Here is a 22,671-nt window from a genome sequence, read left to right on the forward strand (position 1 = left end):
GCCTTGCAGGTTATCACAGGAGCAGTTTTAACAAATGTTGACAGTGGCCTAACAAGACTCTCCAGCTCTTCAGTGTTACCTTGTGGCCCGCTCCCTAACCACTAAGTCAATGTCACATATCTTAGGAATTGTTTTTAAATGACAGCATCCATTCTTGAAATCAATTTTTATTGTAGTTAAGGTAAGTAGTATTAGGACCTGTAAAAGATGAACACCCAAATCTCAGTGGTTTAACAAAATAAAAATGTATTTATCACTTCAAAGTCCATTATAGCTGGTGTTAATGCTTCTGTTTCATTCAGGAACTCCAGACTCCTTCTATCCTGTGGTCCTGCCCCCATCTCTCCTATGGTCCTGTTCTCTCAGTGCTGGGAAAAAAGAGAGAAGATTGCATATGGGAAGATGTCATAGGCTAGGCTACAACTTCAGTTCATATTTCCTTGTCTAGAACCAAGTCCTTAGTCACATGGCCCCACCTAAATAAAAAAAAGTAGAAAATGTAGTTTAGCTGCATACCTGTAAAGAAGAGGAAAACACAGATGTCAGTGAAAGGTAGCAATGTCAGCCATAATTTCTCTGTACAAAGAAAAATAACCTTTCTTCTAAGCATTTCGCATGAAAATGTGGCACTGTTTACTGTATGGTTAGTATATCTATGTTTTGGACTTTTGACATAATAACAGAAGACATATGTCACAAGAATATTCATTCACCTTTATTCTGGTATGATTTCTAGTGGATTTTTCTGAATAAATCCAAATCCGTCAATCTATCAAATCAATAAACTCTCTAAGCAGATTGCTACTAAAACAATATTGTCTAAAAGCCTTGTGCAAAACTAGGACAGCCTGACCATTTTTAGGAATTGGAGTGAATGTCAATGGCCATAGTTTGGGAAAGTGGCAATGGCAAAATTCTTGCTGTTGTAGAAGGGGTGTACGATGCTATTTTGATATTAAACTTCTCATAGTTCTGATTCATTACTTGAGAATAAAATCCGAGTGAGCTTTTTAGGATCCTAGTGAACAAGGAGGGAGGGGGAGAGCAGGAAATACAGGTCATACAACTTACATACTGGTTCCCTTGCTAGTTTTTGTGTTATTTTGACATGGGACAGACATTCCTTTATTGAGGTAACATGAGTGTTGTCAGTCAACCAACATTTCTTGATCGCATATCATAACCCAGGAGTTGTGCCAGACACCAGTGATAAAAGTAAACAAGTCTTCACTGTGACAAATGCTGTTGCAGAGGATATTGGGGAGCATAAAAGAAGAGTCAAATAGTGTCTGTAGGATGGCAGGCAAGATTTCTGCACATGAGGGAAACTCACATTTGGTACCAGAAGAGGACTGAGGATGGTGGAGACTGTCAAGTTCAAAGCAAAGGGAAAGGGAAGAGGAGGGGCATGGGCATGGGACAGAAGCTGTGAATTTGAGGTGCTGCAAGTTGTTCTGCAGACTAGGGATCAGACAAAACAGGAGAAATTTGCAGAGGAACATTTGTGTGACCTGCCAAGGAGTTTTAACTGTATTCTGAAATCAGTGAGAAGCAGGGAGACAAATAGGAGACCACTGACTTTTCTTTTTTCTCAAATTGAATTTGTGAATATGCCAAGGAATGTATAACTCCATGACCATGCATCTGTGATGCATTTTAATCATATTGCAATATAGTCGTCTTGAAATTGGTTCAGTTAATGATGGTAATCAATCAACAAGAGTCATAAAACTATTTTCATTGTTATTACTTATAGTTTTGATTGATGAAGAAGATTTTGTTTTATTCTTAGGGATGTAAGAACTCTTTTTAGTGGATATGTACTATGGGCTCCAGTTATTTTATTTTAATTTTAAAGATTTATTTATTCATGAGAGACACAGAGAAAGGCAGAGACATAGGCAGAGGGAGAACAGGCTCCATGCAGGGAACTTGATGTGGGACTTGATCCTGGGACTCTGGAATCACGCCCCGAGCCTAAGGCAGACGCTCAACCGCTGAGCCACCCAGGTGTTCCAGCTCCAATTATTTTAATGTCATATTTTATGATACTTCCTTATACTTGTGTTTATTCATGTAATGTTTATAATTATTTCTAGGCTATTTTTTTATTTTTAATGAATCCAACAGAGTTGCTATCTCTAACATAACTAGGAAAAAGAAATCCTTGGAAAATATTCATTACTTTTCTGCTGTGTGTTTATATATTCTTAAATGATTGAGGAAAGTAGCTAAATTGTAACTGTTATGTCAACTGAAATGAATTATTCAACACGAGAAATCAGAGATTTGATACCCATTTTGATATGTTTGTAGTTCTTTATTTCAATTTTGTTATATTCAAGTTTTCAAATTGTGATGTAATTATATTACTTTGTCTCCATGTTGAATAAGATTAATTGCTAATTGTTATTGGATATTTAGTTTGTGCCAGTACCTGTGCTAAGTACTTTACATGAATTAAGTAATTAAACTCTCACAACGACCTTCATGAGGTTCTATACCACCTTCATTTTCATCTAAGTGACTTTTTGCAATTCACACAGCTAGGAAGTGCTAGAGCTGACATTAGAACCCAGGCTTAGAGATCAAACTGTTCTTAGAGATCAGACTGTTCACCATCACCCTACATGGCACCAAACCACCTCTGTTGTGCATGGAGTGAAAATAAACTTTCATCTCCTTCAAAATACATTAAATAATTTTATACTTTTAAATTATATTTTTCTGTGGATCACCATTGAACAATTTCCTTCTTTGCAACCCCACTTGTAGGCATCCAAATAAGTTTTTCCAGCTTAGCAAAGCCAGTATGTTAATGGTAATGTATGTTATTCATGCAAATCAACAAATATTTATTGATCAATTGAGCACCTGCTTCACACAGTAGGTTCTGGGATGCAGAAGTATCCTGGTCCTCATGAGATTTTCTGCCAGACAGAGGCAAAGGACACTAAGTGAATCAGCTCCCCAGTCATATTCATCCATGCTTGTCTAACACTACTCTGCCATGATTATGGTTTAGAATTAAAGATCGCCAAGTTCCATGAGATCTATGGCTTCCTAGTATAGAATCCGGTCTCTGATGAGGGTCCATATGGGAGGGCTGAGCTTGCAATCGGTGGGACATGTCAGTTGATGGGAAAAGCTTACAGTAGGTAGGCATCATGCAGTATGGAGTGCATTTGGAATCTAGAATCAAATAGATCCCATAACCAAGTCAAGCAGCCTAATGTCTCTGAACCAGCTTACTCATCTATCAGATACTAAGAGTATCGTTCATTAATTTATTCAGCAAACATCTTTTGGATGCCTCCTATGTGCTGGTTTAACTCACCTCACAGGGCTATAGTTCTAACTAAATGAAATATTATATAGTTAAAACTAAATGTTATATAGTTACATAGTTATAACTAAATGAAATAATGTGTGAAAAGCCCCAGGGACGTAGTAGGTATTCAGGAAAGTTAGTTCCTTCCCACTTCTACCATTTTTCTTTTCTTGACTGGATTTTATCTTCTAGTTTGTAAGTGAGAAGTCCCAATGCTCAGGAATGGCCCAGCTCTGGGAAATGCTAGTTCATATCACCTGATCATATGAAATGGATTGAATGGAACTCAAACAAGATCGATGAGCTGTGTAAAGTCAAATACATCATTCTAATAAGAAACATAGTCTAGAGGCAAAATCTATTTGGAAGGTTCTCTAAGAGTGCAAGCCAAGCTTCTGGTAAAAAGAGAGCTGTAGGTACAGTGGCTTCAAAAAGATGTGTTGTCTTACACTGTGCCCAAAAAGGAGAGATGACAGGCTGATGAAGGTGCTATGACTGCGTCACCTCGTGCTTCCTCCTCTGATTCAAAGCAACTGTTCCACTTTTTTTTTTTTAAGATTTTTAATTTATTTATTCATGAGAGACACAGAGAGAAAGAGAGGCAGAGACACAGGCAGAGGGAGAAGCAGGCTCCATGCAGGGAGCCCGACGCAGGACTCGATCCTGGGACTCCAGGATCGCCCCCTGGGCCAAAGGCAGGCGCCAAACTGCTGAGCCACCCAGGGATCCCCAGCTGCTCTACTTTTTACCAGAAGATCTAGAACCTGTGTATGTCACTTCTGCTCACATTTACCAACAAGGACTGACCATGTGGCCACACCTATTGATTGGAGGATAAGAAATTTTCTAATGAGGTGATCACCTGTACTCCATTACTAAAACAAAAATGAAAGAAATGGAAGCCAAATTAGGACCAGAAGGCCCCACAGTAAAAATATAAAATAATAAAAATATACCCAGTTTATGCACAATCCCCTGGACAAGAGAAGCTTTGAGAACTGAGCCTGAGCCTGAGTTCTAGGGCTTGGGATGCCCACAGCAGTGCTTGTGGGTGGGGAAGATGGAGTAAAATTGATCTGAGACATGTAGTCTCAGATGAATCAAGTGGTCTGATGTGTGTATGACAGAGGGAACTCTGGGGGCAGCATTTGGGGAAGAGGTTTGAAGGGAAGCAGGGAGACGCAGAATGGTCTTGGAATAATCTAGATAGGGAATAGCTGGCAGAAATGATTTCAAGAGATATTTTAGGAATTAGAATTGGAGGGCTTAGGAGCATTAGTGGGACAGGCTACACTGTGGTTGTTAAGTGGAATTGTAATCATTGGAATTCACGAGATGCAGGAATCTGTATTGGTTAAGATAGGCTGAACTGCTGTTATAAGCATGCCCTTCAAATATTTAGTGGCTCAAATGTAATAGAAGCTTATTCCTTGCCCAAATAGTCCAGGACACGTGCTTCTGGTTGGCAGATGGCTCCCCTCCACACAGTGATCTGGGACCTCACAGAGAGAGAGGCAGAGACGTGGCAGAGGGAGAAGCAGGCTCCCTGGGGGGACCCCCACTGTGGGACTCCATCCCAGGAACTTGGGATCATGACCTGAGCCAAAGGCAGATGCTCAACCACTGAGCCAGCCAGGTGCCCTGGAAATAAGTTTGATATATAAATAACATCTCTATTTTGAAGATTTTTAAATCATTAGTAAAAAATAAATATATATAAAGCCATAACCTATTGCTCTGATTATGCTTTGAACATTGCTTTTACAGGTGTCTTTCAAGTGTGAAGGACATTATTATACAAACATACTTTCTTTGTTGTATTTGGCAGCAGATAGCTAACTTTAAGTATTTGTGGAAAAACCAGTACCTTCAGGAAAGTCCAGCTGAAATTTGAATTGCTTTTAACAATCCACACTCAATATTTATATTTACCTTGCTCTATCGTCTTCTTTCACTGGTCTTTCTCTTTTTCCCCCTCCTCCTTCTCTTTCCCGACTTCCAGTAAGAGAGTTTCCATTTGGCATCAGTTGTGATTAGGGGTTAGCATTATTGAATGACTATAGGTCTCCAGAACAGGAGCAGCTGTTTCTGTTTCTTTAGGTACTAGGTTTGGGGTAAAATTGATTTAAACTCATTAACCAGGAGGCTCATTTATTCTGAAGAGGAAAATCAGTATTTCCATTGAAATATCTTTAATACTATTTTAAGGGAAGAGAGGCTGCCATCTTGCATATGTTGTGTTTATTTGGCATAAAAGTAGACCCCTTCAAAATTTTCTGTTAGACTTAAATTACATTAAAAGGTTAAACAATCACAGAAAATGGTGAAGTGCTCATCAGGTACCTGACTCCATACAGAAAGAGAAGGAAGGAAGGAAGGAAGGAAGGAAGGAAGGAAGGAAGGAAGGAAGGAAGGAAGGAAGGAAGGAAGGAAGGAAGGAAGGAGAAAGGAAGGAAGGAAGGAAGGAAGGAAGGAAGGAAGGAAGGAAGAAAGAAAAAGAAAGAAAGAAAGAAAGAAAGAAAGAAAGAAAGAAAGAAAGAAAGAAAGAAAGAAAGAAAGAAAGAAAGAAGAAAGAAGAGGGAGGGAGAGAGAGAGAGGAAGGAAGGAAGGAAGGAAGGAAGGAAGGAAGGAAGGAAGGAAGGAAGGAAGGAAGAAAAAGAAAGAAAGAAAGAAAGAAAGAAAGAAGGAAATTAAGAAAGAAAAAAGAAAGAAAATAGCACTGGGGAAAAGTATTCCTTTATCATGTGAGAAAACATTTTTACATACCATCTAATTCTTCCTTTTGAAACCTTTTGATCCTAAGGTTTGGAAATAATAATCCCTAGGTCTGGAATACTCTAGAATTTTTAAAGCATTGAATTTACAATTATAAAATAAAAGGATTAATGTTGAAAAATAAATTCTGAATTTAATGCTGTCTAATAAAAGGCATGTGTCAGGAAGGTTGCTTTTGAATATGACTTTAGTAACACTAAAACCTGAGTTTTATTTTAGGGCTAACACACCTAGTTTCTTCTCCCATACTTATTTGCCCTGTTTTCCTTTCATTAGCTCCATAGAAAGTGTTTTAATGAGAGTCATGGCTCAGCTAATAATAGCAAAGCACAAGTTGCTGGAAAATGCTTGAAAACCACAAAGTGCGCAGTAGAAAGGCCTTAATTTTGAGTCAACCACAGGCCTCAGAACAATTTGATAAGTGTTAGTGCCATCTTGTGGCTGAATGTAATATTGCAGCAAAGCAACACTAAACGAATTGAGGTGGTTTTTTTTTTTGAACCAATAAACTAAGTTTATATATATGTATAGATATATATGTATTTCTAAATATTTACCACATGTTAGGGTCTTGGGGGTATTACTATAATAAAATTATTTTAGTTTACTTAAAATATTACAATAAAAGAAATTCCAAGACATGTGAGAAAATCCCTTATCTATGAAATATAATAAGGTAGCATTTCCCAAAGAGAGATGAGGGAGGCTGAGTCTGAAAGATGCACTCAGGGCAGCCTGGGTGGCCCAGCGGTTTAGCCCTGCCTTCTGCCCAGGGTGTGATCCTGGAGACCTGGGATCGAGTCCCGCGTCGGGCTCCCCGCATGGAGCCTGCTTTCCCCTCTGTGTGTGTGTGTGTGTGTGTGTGTGTCTCATAAATAAATACATAAAATCTTTTAAAAAAATGCACTCAAGAGGGGTGCCTCGGTGGCTCAGTCAGTTAAGCATCTCACTCTTGATTGCGGCTCAGGTCATGGTCTCTGGATCCTGAGATCTAGCCCACCTTGGAGTCCATGAGTCTACTTGAAAATTCTCTTTCCCTCTGCCCTTCTCTGCCAGGTTCCCTCATGGGCATGTGCACACATGCAGGCACTCTCTCTCTAAGAAAAAAGAAAAGGATAGAAAAATGCACTCAAGAAAAATAAGCCCCATGCTCAAAGAAGCCTGGAAAATGCTGCATGTCATACCCCTTCTTGGAGAGTCATAGTGCACATTCGCTTATTTAAAGGTGATAGAGAATGAATCTAATTTTGTTCTAAACCAGCTTTTTCTATATGTGCTTGGCCACAGGATTCCTTTTTAAAAAATTCTTTATTTAAACTCAACTTATTTAACATACAGTGTACTATTAGTTTAAGGGGTAAAATTCAGTGACTCCTCAGTTGCATATAACATCCAGTGTTCATTATATCCAATGCCCTCTTTAATGCCCATCAGCCAGTTACCCCTTCCTCCCACCCATCTCCCCTCCAACAACCCTCAGTTTGTTCCTAGAGTTCAGCATCTCTTATGATTTGCTTCCCTATTTTCATCTTATTTTATTTTTCCTTCCCTTCCCCCATGTTCATCTGTTTCGTTTCTTAAACTCCACAAATGAATGTAATCGTATAGTATTTGTATTTTTTTGATTTGTTTCTCTTCATGAGCTCCATTCACATCATTGCAAATGTCAAATTTCATCCTTTTTTGATAGTTGAGAAATATTCTGGTGTGTGTGTGTGTGTGTGTGTGTGTGTGTACTACATCCACTTCACCCATTCACCTGTGGATGGACATCTAGGCTCTTTCCATAATTTGGCTATTGTGGACATCACTGCTATAAACATTGGGGGGTGTGTGCCCCTTTGAATCACTATATTTGTGTTCTTTGATTAAATACTAGTGCAATTGCTGGGTCACAGGGTAGCTCTATTTTTAACTTTTTGAGGAACCTACCATTTTCCAGAATGGCTTCACCGGTTTACATTTACCTCACCCAGTGTAAGAGGGTTCCCTTTTGCCCACAACCTCACCAACATCCGTTGCTTCCTGAGTTGTTCATTTTAGCCATTCTGGCAGGTGTGAGGTTTTTTTTTTTTTTAGATTTTTAAGATTTTATTTATTTATTCATGACACAGAGAGAGAGAGAGAGAGAGAGAGAGAGAGGCAGAGACACAGGCAGAGGGAGAAGCAGGCTCCATGCAGGGAGCCGGATGCAGGACTCGATCTCGCATGGAGTCTCATTGTGGTTTTGATTTGTATTTCCCTGATGTGGAGTAATATTGAACATTTTTTCCTGTGCCTGTTAGCCATTTGTATGTCTTCTTTGGAGATATGTCTGTTCATGTCTTCTGCCCATTTCTTGACTAGATTTTTTGGGTTTTTTGGTGTTGTGTTTGATAGGTTCTTTATAGACTTGGGATACTAGTCCTTTTTCTAATAAGACATTTGCAAATATCTGCTCCCATTCCATAGGTTGCCTTTTAGCTTGGTTGATTGTTCCCTTTGCTGTTCAAAAGCTTTTTAGCTTGATGAAGTCCTAGTAGTGCATTTTTGCTTTTGTTTCTCTTGCCTTTGGAGATGTGTCTAACAAGAAATTGCTGTGGCTGAGGTCACAGAAATTGCTATCTGTGTTCTTCTCTAGGATTTGATGGATTCCTAATCACATTTAGGTCTTTCATCCATTCTGAGTTTATTTTTGTGTACGGTGTAAGAAAGTGGTCCAATTTCATTTATCTTCATGTGGCTGTCCAATTTTCCCAACACCATTTGTTGAAGAGAATGTCTTTTTTCCAGTGGATATTCTTTCCTTCTTTGTCAAAGATTAGTTGGCCATAGAGTTGAGGGTCCATTTCTTGGTTCTCTATTCTGTTCCATTGATCTATGTATCTGTTTTTGTGCCAGTACCATACTGTTCTCAGCCACAGAATTCCATTTTAAAAAGCATGTAATACATATCATTGAACAATAAGTCATTACTTGCTAAAATAAAGTTAGAAAAACACTTTCAGACATAGAAGATAAGAGTGTTAGATATGAGAACAAACTTGGAAAATTCAGTGAAATTGGATTAAAGATCGTACCCATTGACTGTGTAAATGGGTAGCCTTGGAAAAATAATCTCCTTTTCTGAGATGTTGAAACAATTAAAACTGATCAAATGAAGTCAAAATAGACTGGAGTGTGTTATCATTTTTCTAGGAGAGAGTGGAAAATATGTATCAGATGGAAAGTAGCACTTTTCGACTAACAATTTTATTTTCAGAAATTTACCAGGAAGGTGTAATAGGAAGTCTTCAAAGATGGGTGTAGACTCAAGGGTACTCATTACAGCCTTAATTGTGCTTGTAAAATGTAAGTGACCTGTTTAATTAAGTCATAATTCTAGGTAAATTAGTGTTGATATATTTATCCAATTGGATAATATTCTGTTATTTATGGTAATGTATGTTTAAATCAACTGATATGAAAATCCAGGCTTTTCAGAAGTTAATTAATGTACCAGTTATTGAGTACAAAGTGTGTTTGAGTCAATAATATTGTATTCCATTCATGTAAAATGATATATATATATGCGCTGTTACAGGTATGGTCAATACATTTTTAAAATTTTATTATTTAATATTTTTGAAAGAGTGTTAGATACAAATCTTTTACTGAACCTAAATTAACAAAATAATATCTCTAGTCCCCTGTGTTGGTATCACAAGGTAAAGATCTTCAACTATTAAGGACTCTATCTAAGTCACAAAGGTCCTCTAAATTAAGAACTCGAAAACAAAAGAAATTCCTTAAAGAGGGCCGCCCCAGTGGCTCAGTGGTTTAGCACCACCTTCAGTCTAGGGCATGATCCTGGAGACTTGGAATTGAGTCCCACATCAGGCTCCCTGCATGGAGCCTTCTTCTCCCTCTGCCTGTGTCTCTGCCTCTCTCTCTCTGTGTCTCTCATAAATGAATAAATAAAATATTTAAAAATAAAAAATAAAAAAAAAGAAATTCCTTAAAGAAACTTGACTCTTAAAAAAATATTAAATTTTAATTGTAGCATCAGAGGCCTTTAAGTGATGGTTAGAAAGTGAGAAATGCAACAAATCTCACCCTGTAGAGTCAAAAAAAAAAAAAAAAAAAGAGAAAGTCAGATGACTGGTTCATCATGAGTGTGCATTTTATGTACTTTCAACAGTGAAATTTGCTAACATATTTACTCTCTCCAGTCCAGGTCACCCTGGTCAAAGCCACATGTTTATGAAATATTTCACCATCCTAACATATTTCCAGTATCCCTAAAAACGGCTTCACTCTCCTATACCAACCCTTGTGATATTTGTGCCTAACCCCTAACTTAACCTCTAGACTAACTCTTCCTAGCTGGATTGTTAACATACTCAGGCCATTGGAAATTTACTGCCTCAAGTGACATCATAGATATGACACTATACATGAAAAATGTTGTGTTTGGAGGTGGCCTAGTGTAGCAATTAGTTCAAGCCCCAGCATCCTCACTGTGTGACCTTGGAAAATTTAGCCACCTGTTGCATGCTGTAGATTCTTCAGCTGTAACCTCAAGATAGTACCAGAAGTCATCTCTCCTGCTTGTTAGGTGTTATGTAATATCCGATATAGTAAATGTTCAGCACATGTTAGCTTGAGCGATCTAGATTTCCTTTTGTGATTTAAGTTCTACTATTGAGCCCTTAGGGGCACCCACCAGGAATCTAGGAACTGTCTAATTCTGAGGGGATTTTAACAGTTCGCTTATACATCAGGTGAAGAAAATGTTTCTGGGAAGGAGCAAGAAACAGATTGCTTCTCAAGAGGATTTACTTTTGTGTGTATGGGCTTCTATGCTGAATTACTAGAAGTTTTTGTCCTTTAACAGAATAATTAAACTAAATGGAATGAGTGAAATGAGTCAATCGGAGAAGGACAAACATTATATGGTCTCATTCATTTGGGGAATATAAATAATAGTGAAAGGGAATAAAGGGGAAAGGAGAAAAAATAAGTGGGAAATATCAGAAAGGGAGACAGAACATAAAGACTCCTAACTCTGGGAAACGAACTAGGGGTGGCGGAAGGGGAGGAGGGCGGGGGGGTGTTGACTGGGTGACGGGCACTGAGGGGGGCACTTGATGGGATGAGCACTGGGTGTTATTCTGTATGTTGGCAAATTGAACACCAATAAAAAATAAATTTATTATTGAAAATTAAAAAATAAAATAAATGGAATGAGACACTTTTTTTAAGATTTTATTTTTTTAAGAGAGAGAGAGTGAGAGAGCATGTGCACAAGCTGGGCTGGGAGGGAAAGGCAGAGGGAGGAACAAACATCCATCTGAGCAGGGAGCCTGATGCGGGGCTCGATCCCAGGACCCTGGGATCATGATCTGAGTCAAAGTCAGACGCTTAACTAACTAAACCACCAGGCATTCCTGAGCAAGATACGATTTAGAAACACAAGACCAAGTTTCTTGAAATCACTTTTCTTGTAAGAGTTTTTCTTTTGAAACAAAAGAAATAGAGCATTGTTACATCCTTAAATGAGTATTTTGTGATGATATGCCAAAAAAAGTACTAACCAGACTGGTCTCCAGATGGGAATTCTCATCTGACTTGGAATAAGGCACTTAACCTTCCTGGTTTTCTCACCTGTAAAATGGAGACAGTAGTAGACTCCCAGAGACACAGGGAGGTTAAACAAATAATGAATGTGAGCGTTCTATAGACCAGAGGAGGCTACTTGTCATTATTAATATTATTTATAGTATCTACTGATTATTCAACATCTTTACAGTGATTCTCTGATGGTATTTTAGAGTAAAAGCAGGAAAATATGGATGTTCGAGTTTACTAACAGCTAAGTAGAAGGAACATTGTGTCTGGAGTCTGAAAGTCTGAGTTTCCCTTTGTCCTGTTACTTCCTGGCTTACCTGTCCTGTGATTTGGGGCAAATTACACTGAATCTGAGATTTTTTTCTCATCTTCAATGCAGGTTGATCATGTATGCTTTTAACATCTGAAAGGATGCATTTACTAGTACTCTGTACACTGTAAACTCTGTAGTCATTCATTTACTCATCTATTTAACAAATACTTACTGAGTGCCTCCTCCACTCCAGACACTGTGCCACCTGTTGGGGAAGGGTCTTGGCCTTAATAGAGGTCACAGCCAGTGGGAAAATTTACACAATAAACAAGTGGACATACAAATTAACCTATAAGAAGCATAATGATCAGTGCTACTAAGCAAAGAGCAAATGCCAAGAGAAAATAATAATGAGACCTCATTTAAATTGAGAGGTTGAGAAAGGCATCCCTGAGCAAATTATATTTAAACTAAGACCAGGAGGATAATAAGATGTCAGCCAGGCGAACGTGGATGAGAATGGGTGGGAGGGACTTTTCAAGCAGAGAAGCCAGCTAGAATATGCAACGATTGGAAGCAGGAAATAACTTCCTGTAACAAGATAGCTGGAACACACTAAGGGGCCAAAAAATGGAGTTGAGAAATGGAGAGTCCTATAGACCATGTTACAGATTTTGGATTTTATTGTAAATGTAGTTGAAAGCTGTTGAGATGTTTTAAGCCAAGAAGGGGGAAGGTTAAATTTGCATTTTTCAAAGGTCAATCTGCCTGCTTGGAGGGGGTCACGGAAGATGTGGAGAGCCCAACTGGGAGGCTATTATTATAGTGGTACAACAAAGAAATCCTGGTAACTTAACTAGATTGGAGGCAGAGAAGATAGAGAGAGGGTGTATTTTGGAATTTATTGGACTTGGTGGTGTCCTAGATGCAAAGCATGGAGAAGAAGGAGGTACTGAGAACAATTTCCAGGTGTCTTGTGTGAGCAGCTGTCAGATGATGACTGACCTGACAAAGCCTGAGGGAGGAGCAGGCATAGCGGGAGAGAGGATCAAGACTTAAGTTTTGGACATTTTGGACTTTGGAAGATCTAGTAGATATCCAAATGGAGGTTGCAAAAGTCACCAGGAACAGAAGTCTACCAACCATGACATTAATTCATTCAGTTATTCACCACATGTTTATTGAGGACCAACAATATTTCTGATTCTATACTAAGTGCTGGAGATTTTGAAAAAAAACAGAAGTGTTCCAAATGACTCTGATATTACGGAGCTTATTCTATTTTAGCAGGTGGTAATAGTTACATAGATGAATTTCAAAATCAAAGACAATAACTTGATCTAGGGCACGACTGAGAAATTTCAAATGGGTATGTGGATTTTAATAACTTCCCAGTATGTACTGTAAAACTCCCAAGTTCCCAGGGTCCTCAGCCCATAGTTGGGAACCACTGTGTTAAAAATAGCAATTTTAAACAGTTGGGTTGCATCGACTCCCCAAAAGAATGCATTATAATGGGCAACCATATAATAGTCTGTATTTATATTTATAAATATTTTTAAAGTTTGTATCATTATGATAGAAGCAAACGGTCAAAATGGGAGTTTCACAATAAAAAATTTGGATCATTATTTTACTATACCCAGGTCTAGACATACAAAAAGCAAGGTATTATATTTATTTCAGAAGTGTGGAGGGTTTTAAGAAAGCCCCCAAATGATTAAATAAGAAAAACCAAACCCTATAAGGCAGTCCTTATATTTAGTATTGATATTTATGTGTCACTGCAGTGAGTGGAGTTGAGTTGTGATACAGATAGCAAGCTTCAGGATATCAGCATCATGATTGTAATTTCTAACATTTATATCGTGCTTTCCAGTTTACAGACCCCCACTCACATTCTTCTTTAATCATAGAGACCGTAGTTATGAACTACAGTCTAAACTGAAGTTATTCAATTTATAGAAAGAATTAAACAAAATCTTTTTTTAAGATTTTATTTTTAATTTTACAGAGAGAGAGAGAGAGTACGAGCAGGGCCTAGAGGACAAGCAGGCTCCCCACTGAGCCAGAAGCCCAATATGGGGCTCCATCTTAGGACCCTGGGACCATGACCTCAGCCAAAGGCAGATGCTTTACTGACTGAGCCACTCATGCACCCCAACAAAATCTTATAAGATTCTGGCCTCGTATAAAAAATTGTTTCCTGGGGATGAAGATTGTCACACTGGGATGATTTACTTGGGAATGTCTCTGATCCACCGTCTCTAGGAATCCTTAATAATAGCATAGACTCATTAGATCAATTTGCCTCATTCATCGCTCACAATGAGAAATGGCACGATATATATGGAAATAAGTCAAAGCCCTTCCCCTCACAGGTGTAGAAGAAAAAGCACAGGTGTTAGAGTCCAACAAGGTTGGTTAGAGTTTTAACTGCATCTCCTGCTAGCTGTGTATCCATGAGCAACTTACTTGAGAGCTCTAAGTTTCTTTATGATCATAGGGACCTTGGGAGGTATGAAGGGATAACATGAAGTTTGCAGATTACTTAGTAAACAGTTGTCCCCTTCCCCCCATGCCTTCCTCTGAGACCTCCATATCCTTTCCTCAAGTTCTAAAATTGCAACTTCTGAGAATATGGGACCACAGATGAAATTAAAACTGAATTTAAGACTCCTCTTTCCTTAGGCCCATCACACATAGTCTAAAAGTACAGCATATGTAAGTCTAAAACAAGTTAAGCAAGTTGAGAATCATGGATCATCTTTTTTATAGTTGACCAGATGACACCAAGAGAAATGTCAGATTAGTTTCTATCATTTATAATATGAATTAAATTTACATATGCAGCATGCAATAGAGGTTTTTAAATACCAGGACAGGAGTATAATACTAATATGAGAAGATAAAACTATTATCTTATTATATATAATAAAAAATATATAACTTTATATAATAATTATTATTTACTGTCACTTTGAAGGTTAAGGAAAAATTTAGGAAAAAATATTTAATTTTTATTTTCCCCTGTGATAAGGTTTATTTAACTTTGATTCCTTTAAATACTTCCTAATGTTTCAATGAGCTATTTTCTTGCTTCCCAGCGAATGGTGTGATTAACATGAATCAATCTATATCTCTTTAACAGGGACAAGTGATCCATACGTGAAGTTTAAAATTGGAGGAAAAGAAGTTTTTAGAAGTAAAATAATACACAAGAACCTCAATCCTGTGTGGGAGGAGAAAGCTTGCATTCTTGTTGAACATCTTAGGGAACCCTTGTATATAAAGGTGAGCCAGTTATGTTTTCCCCTAATGCAATGACATAAAACTCCCTGTTTAATGGTTTTCTATCATGTCTCCCTGTCTGATGAGATTTTTCACCAGAGATCAATTCTACTATGCACAACTCTAATCTGTTGATGGTGTGACGGATAGGAGACCGAGGGGAGGGGAAGCTCCGGAGCATTTTTCTTCAGGACAGTTCTATTGTCAGACATTTAGGAGGATTATGAAGTCCGTCTTCTGTTTGGTGCAGTTAACTGATTTAGTGCATTCTGGGAATATATAAAACAAGTCTCCATGAAATCCAGCAAGAAAGAAAGGTTACACAGAACCCAGCCTTTCTGTTCAAGAATTGTATCAGGGGCTCTACTGTTAGTGGCTGCAAAAAATATACATTTTTCTTGGAAGATGAAAAGGGTAAAGATAAAAGGGGAAGGGTGGATTTCCTGTCTCTATTATATTACCAAAAATGGAAAAAAAAAGTCTTCTCACTTGATGTAGTTTAAAAAAAAAAGAACTTAAGATCATCGAAACCCCAATTCTTTATTTTCCTATCTAACTTCCCTTTAATCCATATCTCTAGATACTTTTTTCTGTATTTAATTCATATCTCTGTATTTACTGTTTGTGGCTCCTATGTTCTGACTATCCATTTAGTTACCAAACCTTTTTCTATTTTTACCATAATAGCCACATGTCCTCTCCTTTTCCCTGTATTGTCACAACTGGTACATGAACCAAAAATCTCGTATAAGGACTCATTAAGCAGCCTCTAGGTATCCTCCCTCCCATCACCTTTTCATTTATATTGCCTCCAGTTGTTTCTCTTTTCCACAGAAAGAAAAACCAATAATCAAGATTTTATTCAAATCATAGCAGAACTGGCTGGTCCATAGATAGGGAGTTATCTCAGTGGATTGTTCACAGTCAGTTACAGATCAAACTCGTTATTCTACTCTTTCTTTCTCGCTACTGCACTTGACTAGTGTTAAAATAAATCAAAGCAGAACAGTTTGTAAGATTGATGAAAAGAGAATTTCCTAAGTACATAGTTGATAAGTTTCTAGTAGTCATTGTGAATAGATCCGTATTTGCATAAGAAATAGTCTCAAGTGGACATTGGCTAAAGAAAATCAATTAGAAAAAAAAGAAAATCAATTAGATTGAATTCATGAACTATCTTTTTTTTTAAGATTTTATTTATTTATTTATGAGAGAGAGAGAGAGAGAAGCAGAGACATAGGCAGAGAGAGAAGCAGGCTCCATGCAGGGAGCCCGATGTGGGACTCCTCCAGGACCCCAGGATCACGACCTGAGCCAAAGGCAGATGCTCAACCACTGAGCCACCCGGCGTCCCCATGAACTATTTTTTTTCCCATGAACTATCTTTTAATATGTAATTTGTGATGGCTGAAGAATTATTAATGTGGGAATATTCTTTTTTTTTTTTTTTTATGTGGGGATATTCATAGCCAAACCTCCTCCCACCAAACGGAAGATCTTTGGGGTCAGAGACGATTTTCTTCCCTGCTCACCACTTGCAGAGAGAAAGTAATATCTGCATGAGAAAAGAGGAAATACCTTTATAATAAAGAACTGAGATAGAAGATGAAAAAAGAATTTTTAAAAAGTGGGACGTAAAATAAATTTTATTTCTAGGGCGATTTGAGATAGAGCAACGGCAGTCATGAGGACAATGGACAGGAGAGGAAAGCAGGTGTTAGTAAGGATCGCACTGGACCATTTGGATCTTGTTTGAGGTCCTATAAGAGAAAAATCATGGAAGGAAAAGAATTTCTTTGTAATTACTTTTACTGTGGATCTGTTATTTTAATGGAATACTACTCTACAACAGAACCATGTGGCTCTCCAGTCTTTCTTTTTATTTAATTTTTTTAAGATTTTATTCATTTACAGAGAGAGGGGGCGAGGAGCAGAGACACAGGCAGAGGGAGAAGCAGGCTCCACGCAGGGACCCCAACGTGAGACTCAATCATGGGTCTCCAGGATCAGGCCCCGGACAGAAGGCAGCGCTAAAACGCTGAGCCCAGCCCCACCCCCACCCCCCCACCCCCGCCCCGGGCTGCCCTCCAGTCTTTAAAAGTGTTACAAAGGGACGCCTGGATGGCTCAGCATTTGGGCACCTGCCATCAGCTCAGGTCGTGATCCTGGGATCCAAGATCGAGTCCCGCATTGGGCTCCCTGTGAGGAGCCTTCTTTTCCCTCTGCCTGTGTCTCTGCCTCTCTCTCTAACTGCCATCTCTAATGAATAAATAAATAAACCTTTGAAAAAAAATAAATAAACAAATAGATAGATAAAAGGGTTATAAAATGAATTTCCCAAAATTACATTAGATGTTGGTTAGGTCCTTTTGCTATTCTCTTGTGCTTCAGAATGAGTATTCATCTGTGTAGACCCTTACATATCAAAATGCATATTTGAAAAGGAATATCACAGCAGGCTCAAAAACAAACAAAACAGAAAAAAATGGTGGCGAAAATGTTTATTGTGGTTTGAGAGAGCAAGAATATGTACGCACATCTACTTTTACTGTCATGGAGACCGTGATCCTGCATGCAGGCCAAAGGCCTGGGCTAATGCCGCACTAGAGGCTAAGGAGCTAGGAGAGAGACCCCAAAGGTTGTTTTTCATTTTTTGTTTGTTTACCACCTTGAGTTTTCAAAATATGACATCATATAGCCACAACTTATCTTCTATCATACAGAAAAAAATACATAGTGGATTGTAAAATATTTGTCACTTGTATACATTTCTGCATAAGAAAAATAATTAGACAGGAATCACACTGGCCTCTCAAATACTACGTGTAAACACATAAAATGGCAATATTTTATGTACTACTTTATGCTTTTAAATATGCTTTCATATTTTTCATTTGATTTGCATTTTCTGAGAAATACATAGGACTTCTTTTGAGAAAAATCTCTTTTTTTTTGCTTCATTTTTTCCATTCTTTTATGTTATCTTCTTTTTGCCTAGCCTTGCACACAGAGAAGCCTAAACAAAATACACTGGTGGAAATATTTTAAGTTACTAGAATTTCATGAACATTGCATTAGTTTCATTGTCTCTATACTGCCTTGTGTGATTGACTGACTTGATTTTGATACGATGCCCATGTCCCCCGTGCTGGGAGATTAATCTTGGCTGAAAGATCTCTTAGGACTAACTGATTCTGTAGTGACAGGTGATATGAAAAGGCATCCATGTACTAGGTGGTTAGAAAATATTGTCTACAACCCTCCCATCTACAGTTAAAGGAAAAAGAAGTCCATGAATACCTTGTAATCTGATTTCTATCAATGTAAGGATTACCAAGGGAAACAAAATTCAGTTCTGAGCCAAGGTTATAAAATTGCATGAAAGTTGCAGTGCTTATACCAATTCTTGCAAAACGATTTTTTTTTTTTGAAAAAAATCTTGGAACTATCATCTTAAAAACCTAGATGCAAAATAAATAATAACATACTTTTCAATTGGTTGGAATTCAAATAGATTTTAATTGTAATGAGAATATTCCTTCAGCTCCAAAAGCCTTTGCAGTAAGGGCAGGTGAAAGCAAGTCTATAGGAATGGACTTGAAATATATTTATAAGGTAGTATTGGAGGCTGGAGATTTAAATACAGTGAGTTTTTAGAAATTTTTATTTATTTATTTGACAGAGAGAGAGTGCAAGCGTGTACAAGCAAGGAGAGTGGCAGGCAGAGGACAGGGAGAAGCAGGCTCCCCGCTGAGCAGGAGCTCAAAGTGGGGCTCGGTCCTAGGAGAGGACCCTGGGACCATGACCCGAGCTGAAGGCAGACACTCAACCAACTGAGCCACCCAAGTGCCCTTAAATGCAATGCTATTAACTGAGACAAGAGCTACCGAAGCTGCCACAAGATGTTCCTGCACACATCTTAGAGCATAGGGTAATTCAGCATCCATTTCAGTTGAATTTAATTAAATTCTCGATTTTCATTTCACTAACACTATTATCCAAGGTAAACACTGAACACCCAGAGTTACAGTAGAAGAGAGAGAAGTAATAGAAAGGGGAAATGTGCGTGTCAATTACTACTTGTTTGGCCTAATCTTGTAGGCTAGAAATCTGGGTATTAGATGGAATGTTTTTCTAAATAGTAGGAAGTTTTGATAATTAGGAAGGTGATTCTGTTTGGAGTCAGATTATAACTTCTAAGACTGTTATTTTACCCAAACTGACAATTACTTAAGGAACTCATATCTATCCAATCTTAAGATTTGAAATCGAAAAGTCCTTGGAGTACCTGGATGGCTTAGTTGGTTAAGCATCCAACTCTTGATTTCAATTCAGGCCAAGATCTCCGGGTGGTGAGAACAAGCCTTGCGTGGCTCCTTGCTCAATGAGGAGTCTGCTCGAAGATTTTCTCTCTCCCTCTCCCGCTACCCCTGTGCTCACACATGCTCTCTCTCTCTCTCTCTCTCTCCCTCTCTCTCTCAAAAAAAAAAAAGTCCTTAAACATGGTTCAAAACCATATTGCTGTGTTATGCAGAATTATTTCTCAGTAGGTTTTAAAGACCCTGAAAGAGTGTCATATACCAATGATCATCAACCCTGGCTATACATCAGAATTATCCGTAAAGGCTTTTTTGGGGGGTTTTGCTTTGTGTTTATGTTTTGTTTTGTCTTGTCTTAAGGATCTAGATGTTCAAATGTCTGTTCCCTAAAGGCTTTGAGTCAGGACCTCTGAGTTTGAATCCAATCTGTATTTTCAAAACACAGTAAGTTATTCTGATGCACTGCCTGAGTAGGGAGCCACTTTCCAAGACTTTTAAATGCAAACAGCTGAGTAATTGGATTGAAAATGTTTCTAGCCCTAAACCCACAAATTATTCCAAAGTTAGATATTTATATTATCTTAGACATTATGTCTTGTATGGTTCAGTGATATTTCCTAATTGCATGAATTAAGAACCTCAACTATTTTAGACAACAACAAAAATCAATAAAAACAAAACAAGGAGATAAAAAAAATGTGACCATACTTGCTTTTGCTTTATAGGCAAAGAACAGATGAAGTTATTGAGTCTTGGAGATGGAATCTGTGGTCACATCCTTATCATAATAACTATCATTTCTTGAGCACCGTGTTAGGTGCCAGGCCTACTTTATCTCATGTAATCCTCATAATACCTGACAAATAATTATCCTCATCCCCATTTTATAGGTGAGTGAGACTTGGAGAGACTCAGGGTTTCCTATGTCTACCCAGCAATTATGCAACATGACTTCTTTTTTTCTACTAAATATGACCAATTGCAGTGGCCACAGTTAGGTTTTCTTTGTCTTACAATGTCAATCCTATAATTTAGAGTTTGATTATTTTTGTATGAAGCTGCCTGGGACTGAAAACGAGTCATGGACATATTTGAGTAGAATCTTTTATCTTGGGTCACATTATGTGATCTGAATCCCTTTTCATATCCTATTCCCATTAAGCCTCTTTATTCAAATGCCACTCTCTCTGATTGCTCTCCTAAACATCTTATATAGATAAATATCAGTTCCTGTCACTCCCATACCCTGAGATATTTTTCTCCATGGTACTTATTACTACCTAACACGCATCTGTTTATTGTCTGTATCCACTTCACCCATGTGTAACCCCCAAGAAATCAGAGACTTTGTCCTGTTCACTACCATATTTCCAGAAATTATTATTTCCAGAATAATATTTGGCACATGGTAGTTGCTCACCACATATTTCTCAAGTAACTGAATGAATAGATATATGAATCTTTTGAATAGGCAATTGAAAACTCCCCTGAAGTCATAGCCACCTATAGGCATTTCAGTCATTTGAGCTAACAAATTCCCATTCCTGGGAGTTGAGTTTTCTGTTACTTATATCCAAAAGCATTTTAGCTGGTACTCCCTGATGCAATTTTTCTTGAGAGACAATTGAATCAAGATGTTAAATAAATTCGTTGATTAGAATAAAACATTTGTTGTTCTAAACTCACATGAGAATGAAGAAAGATTTTACAGAGCTGGAGCAAGTTTTATCTAATGTTACCTGAGGTTTCCACTTCTCCCAGGAAGGCTCTGTGAAAGCAAGGATCCCATCTAAATGGTTCATGATCATTTTGCAGGACTTCACTCCCGGTGGGTGCCCAAGCTGTCTTTGTTAAACTGAAATACGTTCTGTTCTGAACAGAGCATCCTGCACAATAGAATCTGAATCTGACCTCTTCCAAGCCCTGAGTTTTGGAGGGCAAGTAACAAACATTTTAAGCATTGGATTCCTCATCTGAAAAATGGACACCACAACATCCTGTTCTCGGAGTCGTGTGAGACATGAATTTAAAAGTCTCCTCAATGTGTTTAACAGATAACAGTGCCCAACGGATAGTAAATACTGAATAAACATTAATCAGTGTTATCTGTGCTTTTTCTTACTGCAGTGAGAGTACCTTACCCTGTTTTATCTTTTCTCTATGCTCTGTATCTCTAAAACTGCCCCTCTGCAGCAGTGCTCCTTCTAGAAAGTAGTTTATTGAGCTTGGAACCAAGTAGCATAGCTAATAATCTCATTAATGAATGGATTCTGGTGGTTCCATGCTTTCCCACGTTTATGCCCTTTCTAGGTAATAGGAGAGAACTAAAATAAGCACCTAGCATTAGGACCATAGGAAAGACTTTTACCAGGAGAATAAAGAGAGTTCGAATACTTCATCACCCAGTTGGGTGGTCTCTTCTTGACATTTCACTAGATTCACAGCTCTCCACTTCACATCTCTCTATGTACCCCACATGTCCTCAATGATTATCACTAGAATCCCAAGATTTTAAGCCTTAGGGTGATACAGTGAGAAGAGGTTGTGTAAGAGATATTTGTTTAATTGTTAGTGTAAATTTTATGTTGTAAATTGCCCCACCGCAGCCACTTACAAATACTGACATGTCCTCTGCCTGAGATGTTGCAGTGTACTCCTCTGATACACCCCTGAACAGGTGACTAGAACCCAGAAGTGTGATTGATCAAGGAGACTATTGCAGGAGCTCTGTGCTTTCTATAACAAATGTACTCCTGAAAGGTTGTAGGTAAATCAAATGATTGTAAACTGAATAATTTAGAAGGTATGAGGGGAACTTATCACTAAAATAAATCCCCTTGTGGCTCTTCAAATTTTAAGAATACTTTGGTAAAAAAAAAAAAAAAAAAAAAAAACTTTGGTAAAGCAAAGTATTTATCTTTTTCTTTAAGTATCAATTTTTTTAGATAAGAAGTTTGTTTAAATCAAAGTATACTTATTCCAGGGAAAAACCAGTAATTCAGGCTGCTGTACATACTGTTTCCTCTTCTTCATGCTTTCCAACCATTGAGTACAGGTGTGCTTACGTGGGCACAGGAGTGCTAGACTATGGATTCTCTCGGCCTAATGGATTC

The 22,671-nt window shown here is 38.0% G+C and overlaps 1 protein-coding gene across 18 annotated transcripts in view; it reads left to right on the forward strand.

Annotated features, from left to right (window-relative positions):
• MCTP1 (multiple C2 and transmembrane domain containing 1) overlaps positions 1 to 22,671 on the forward strand; it is a 527,670-nt gene that overhangs the window by 268,850 nt on the left and 236,149 nt on the right. For all 18 annotated transcript variants that reach the window (XM_072791100.1, XM_072791166.1, XM_072791128.1 and 15 more), the window contains one exon: positions 15,100 to 15,242. In XM_072791100.1, coding sequence (XP_072647201.1) covers positions 15,100 to 15,242 — 143 coding nt within the window. The remainder of the gene's footprint in view (positions 1 to 15,099; positions 15,243 to 22,671) is intronic.

This window comes from Canis lupus, chromosome 2 (assembly GCF_048164855.1).
Source record: "Canis lupus baileyi chromosome 2, mCanLup2.hap1, whole genome shotgun sequence".
Taxonomy (NCBI): Eukaryota; Metazoa; Chordata; class Mammalia; order Carnivora; family Canidae; genus Canis; species Canis lupus.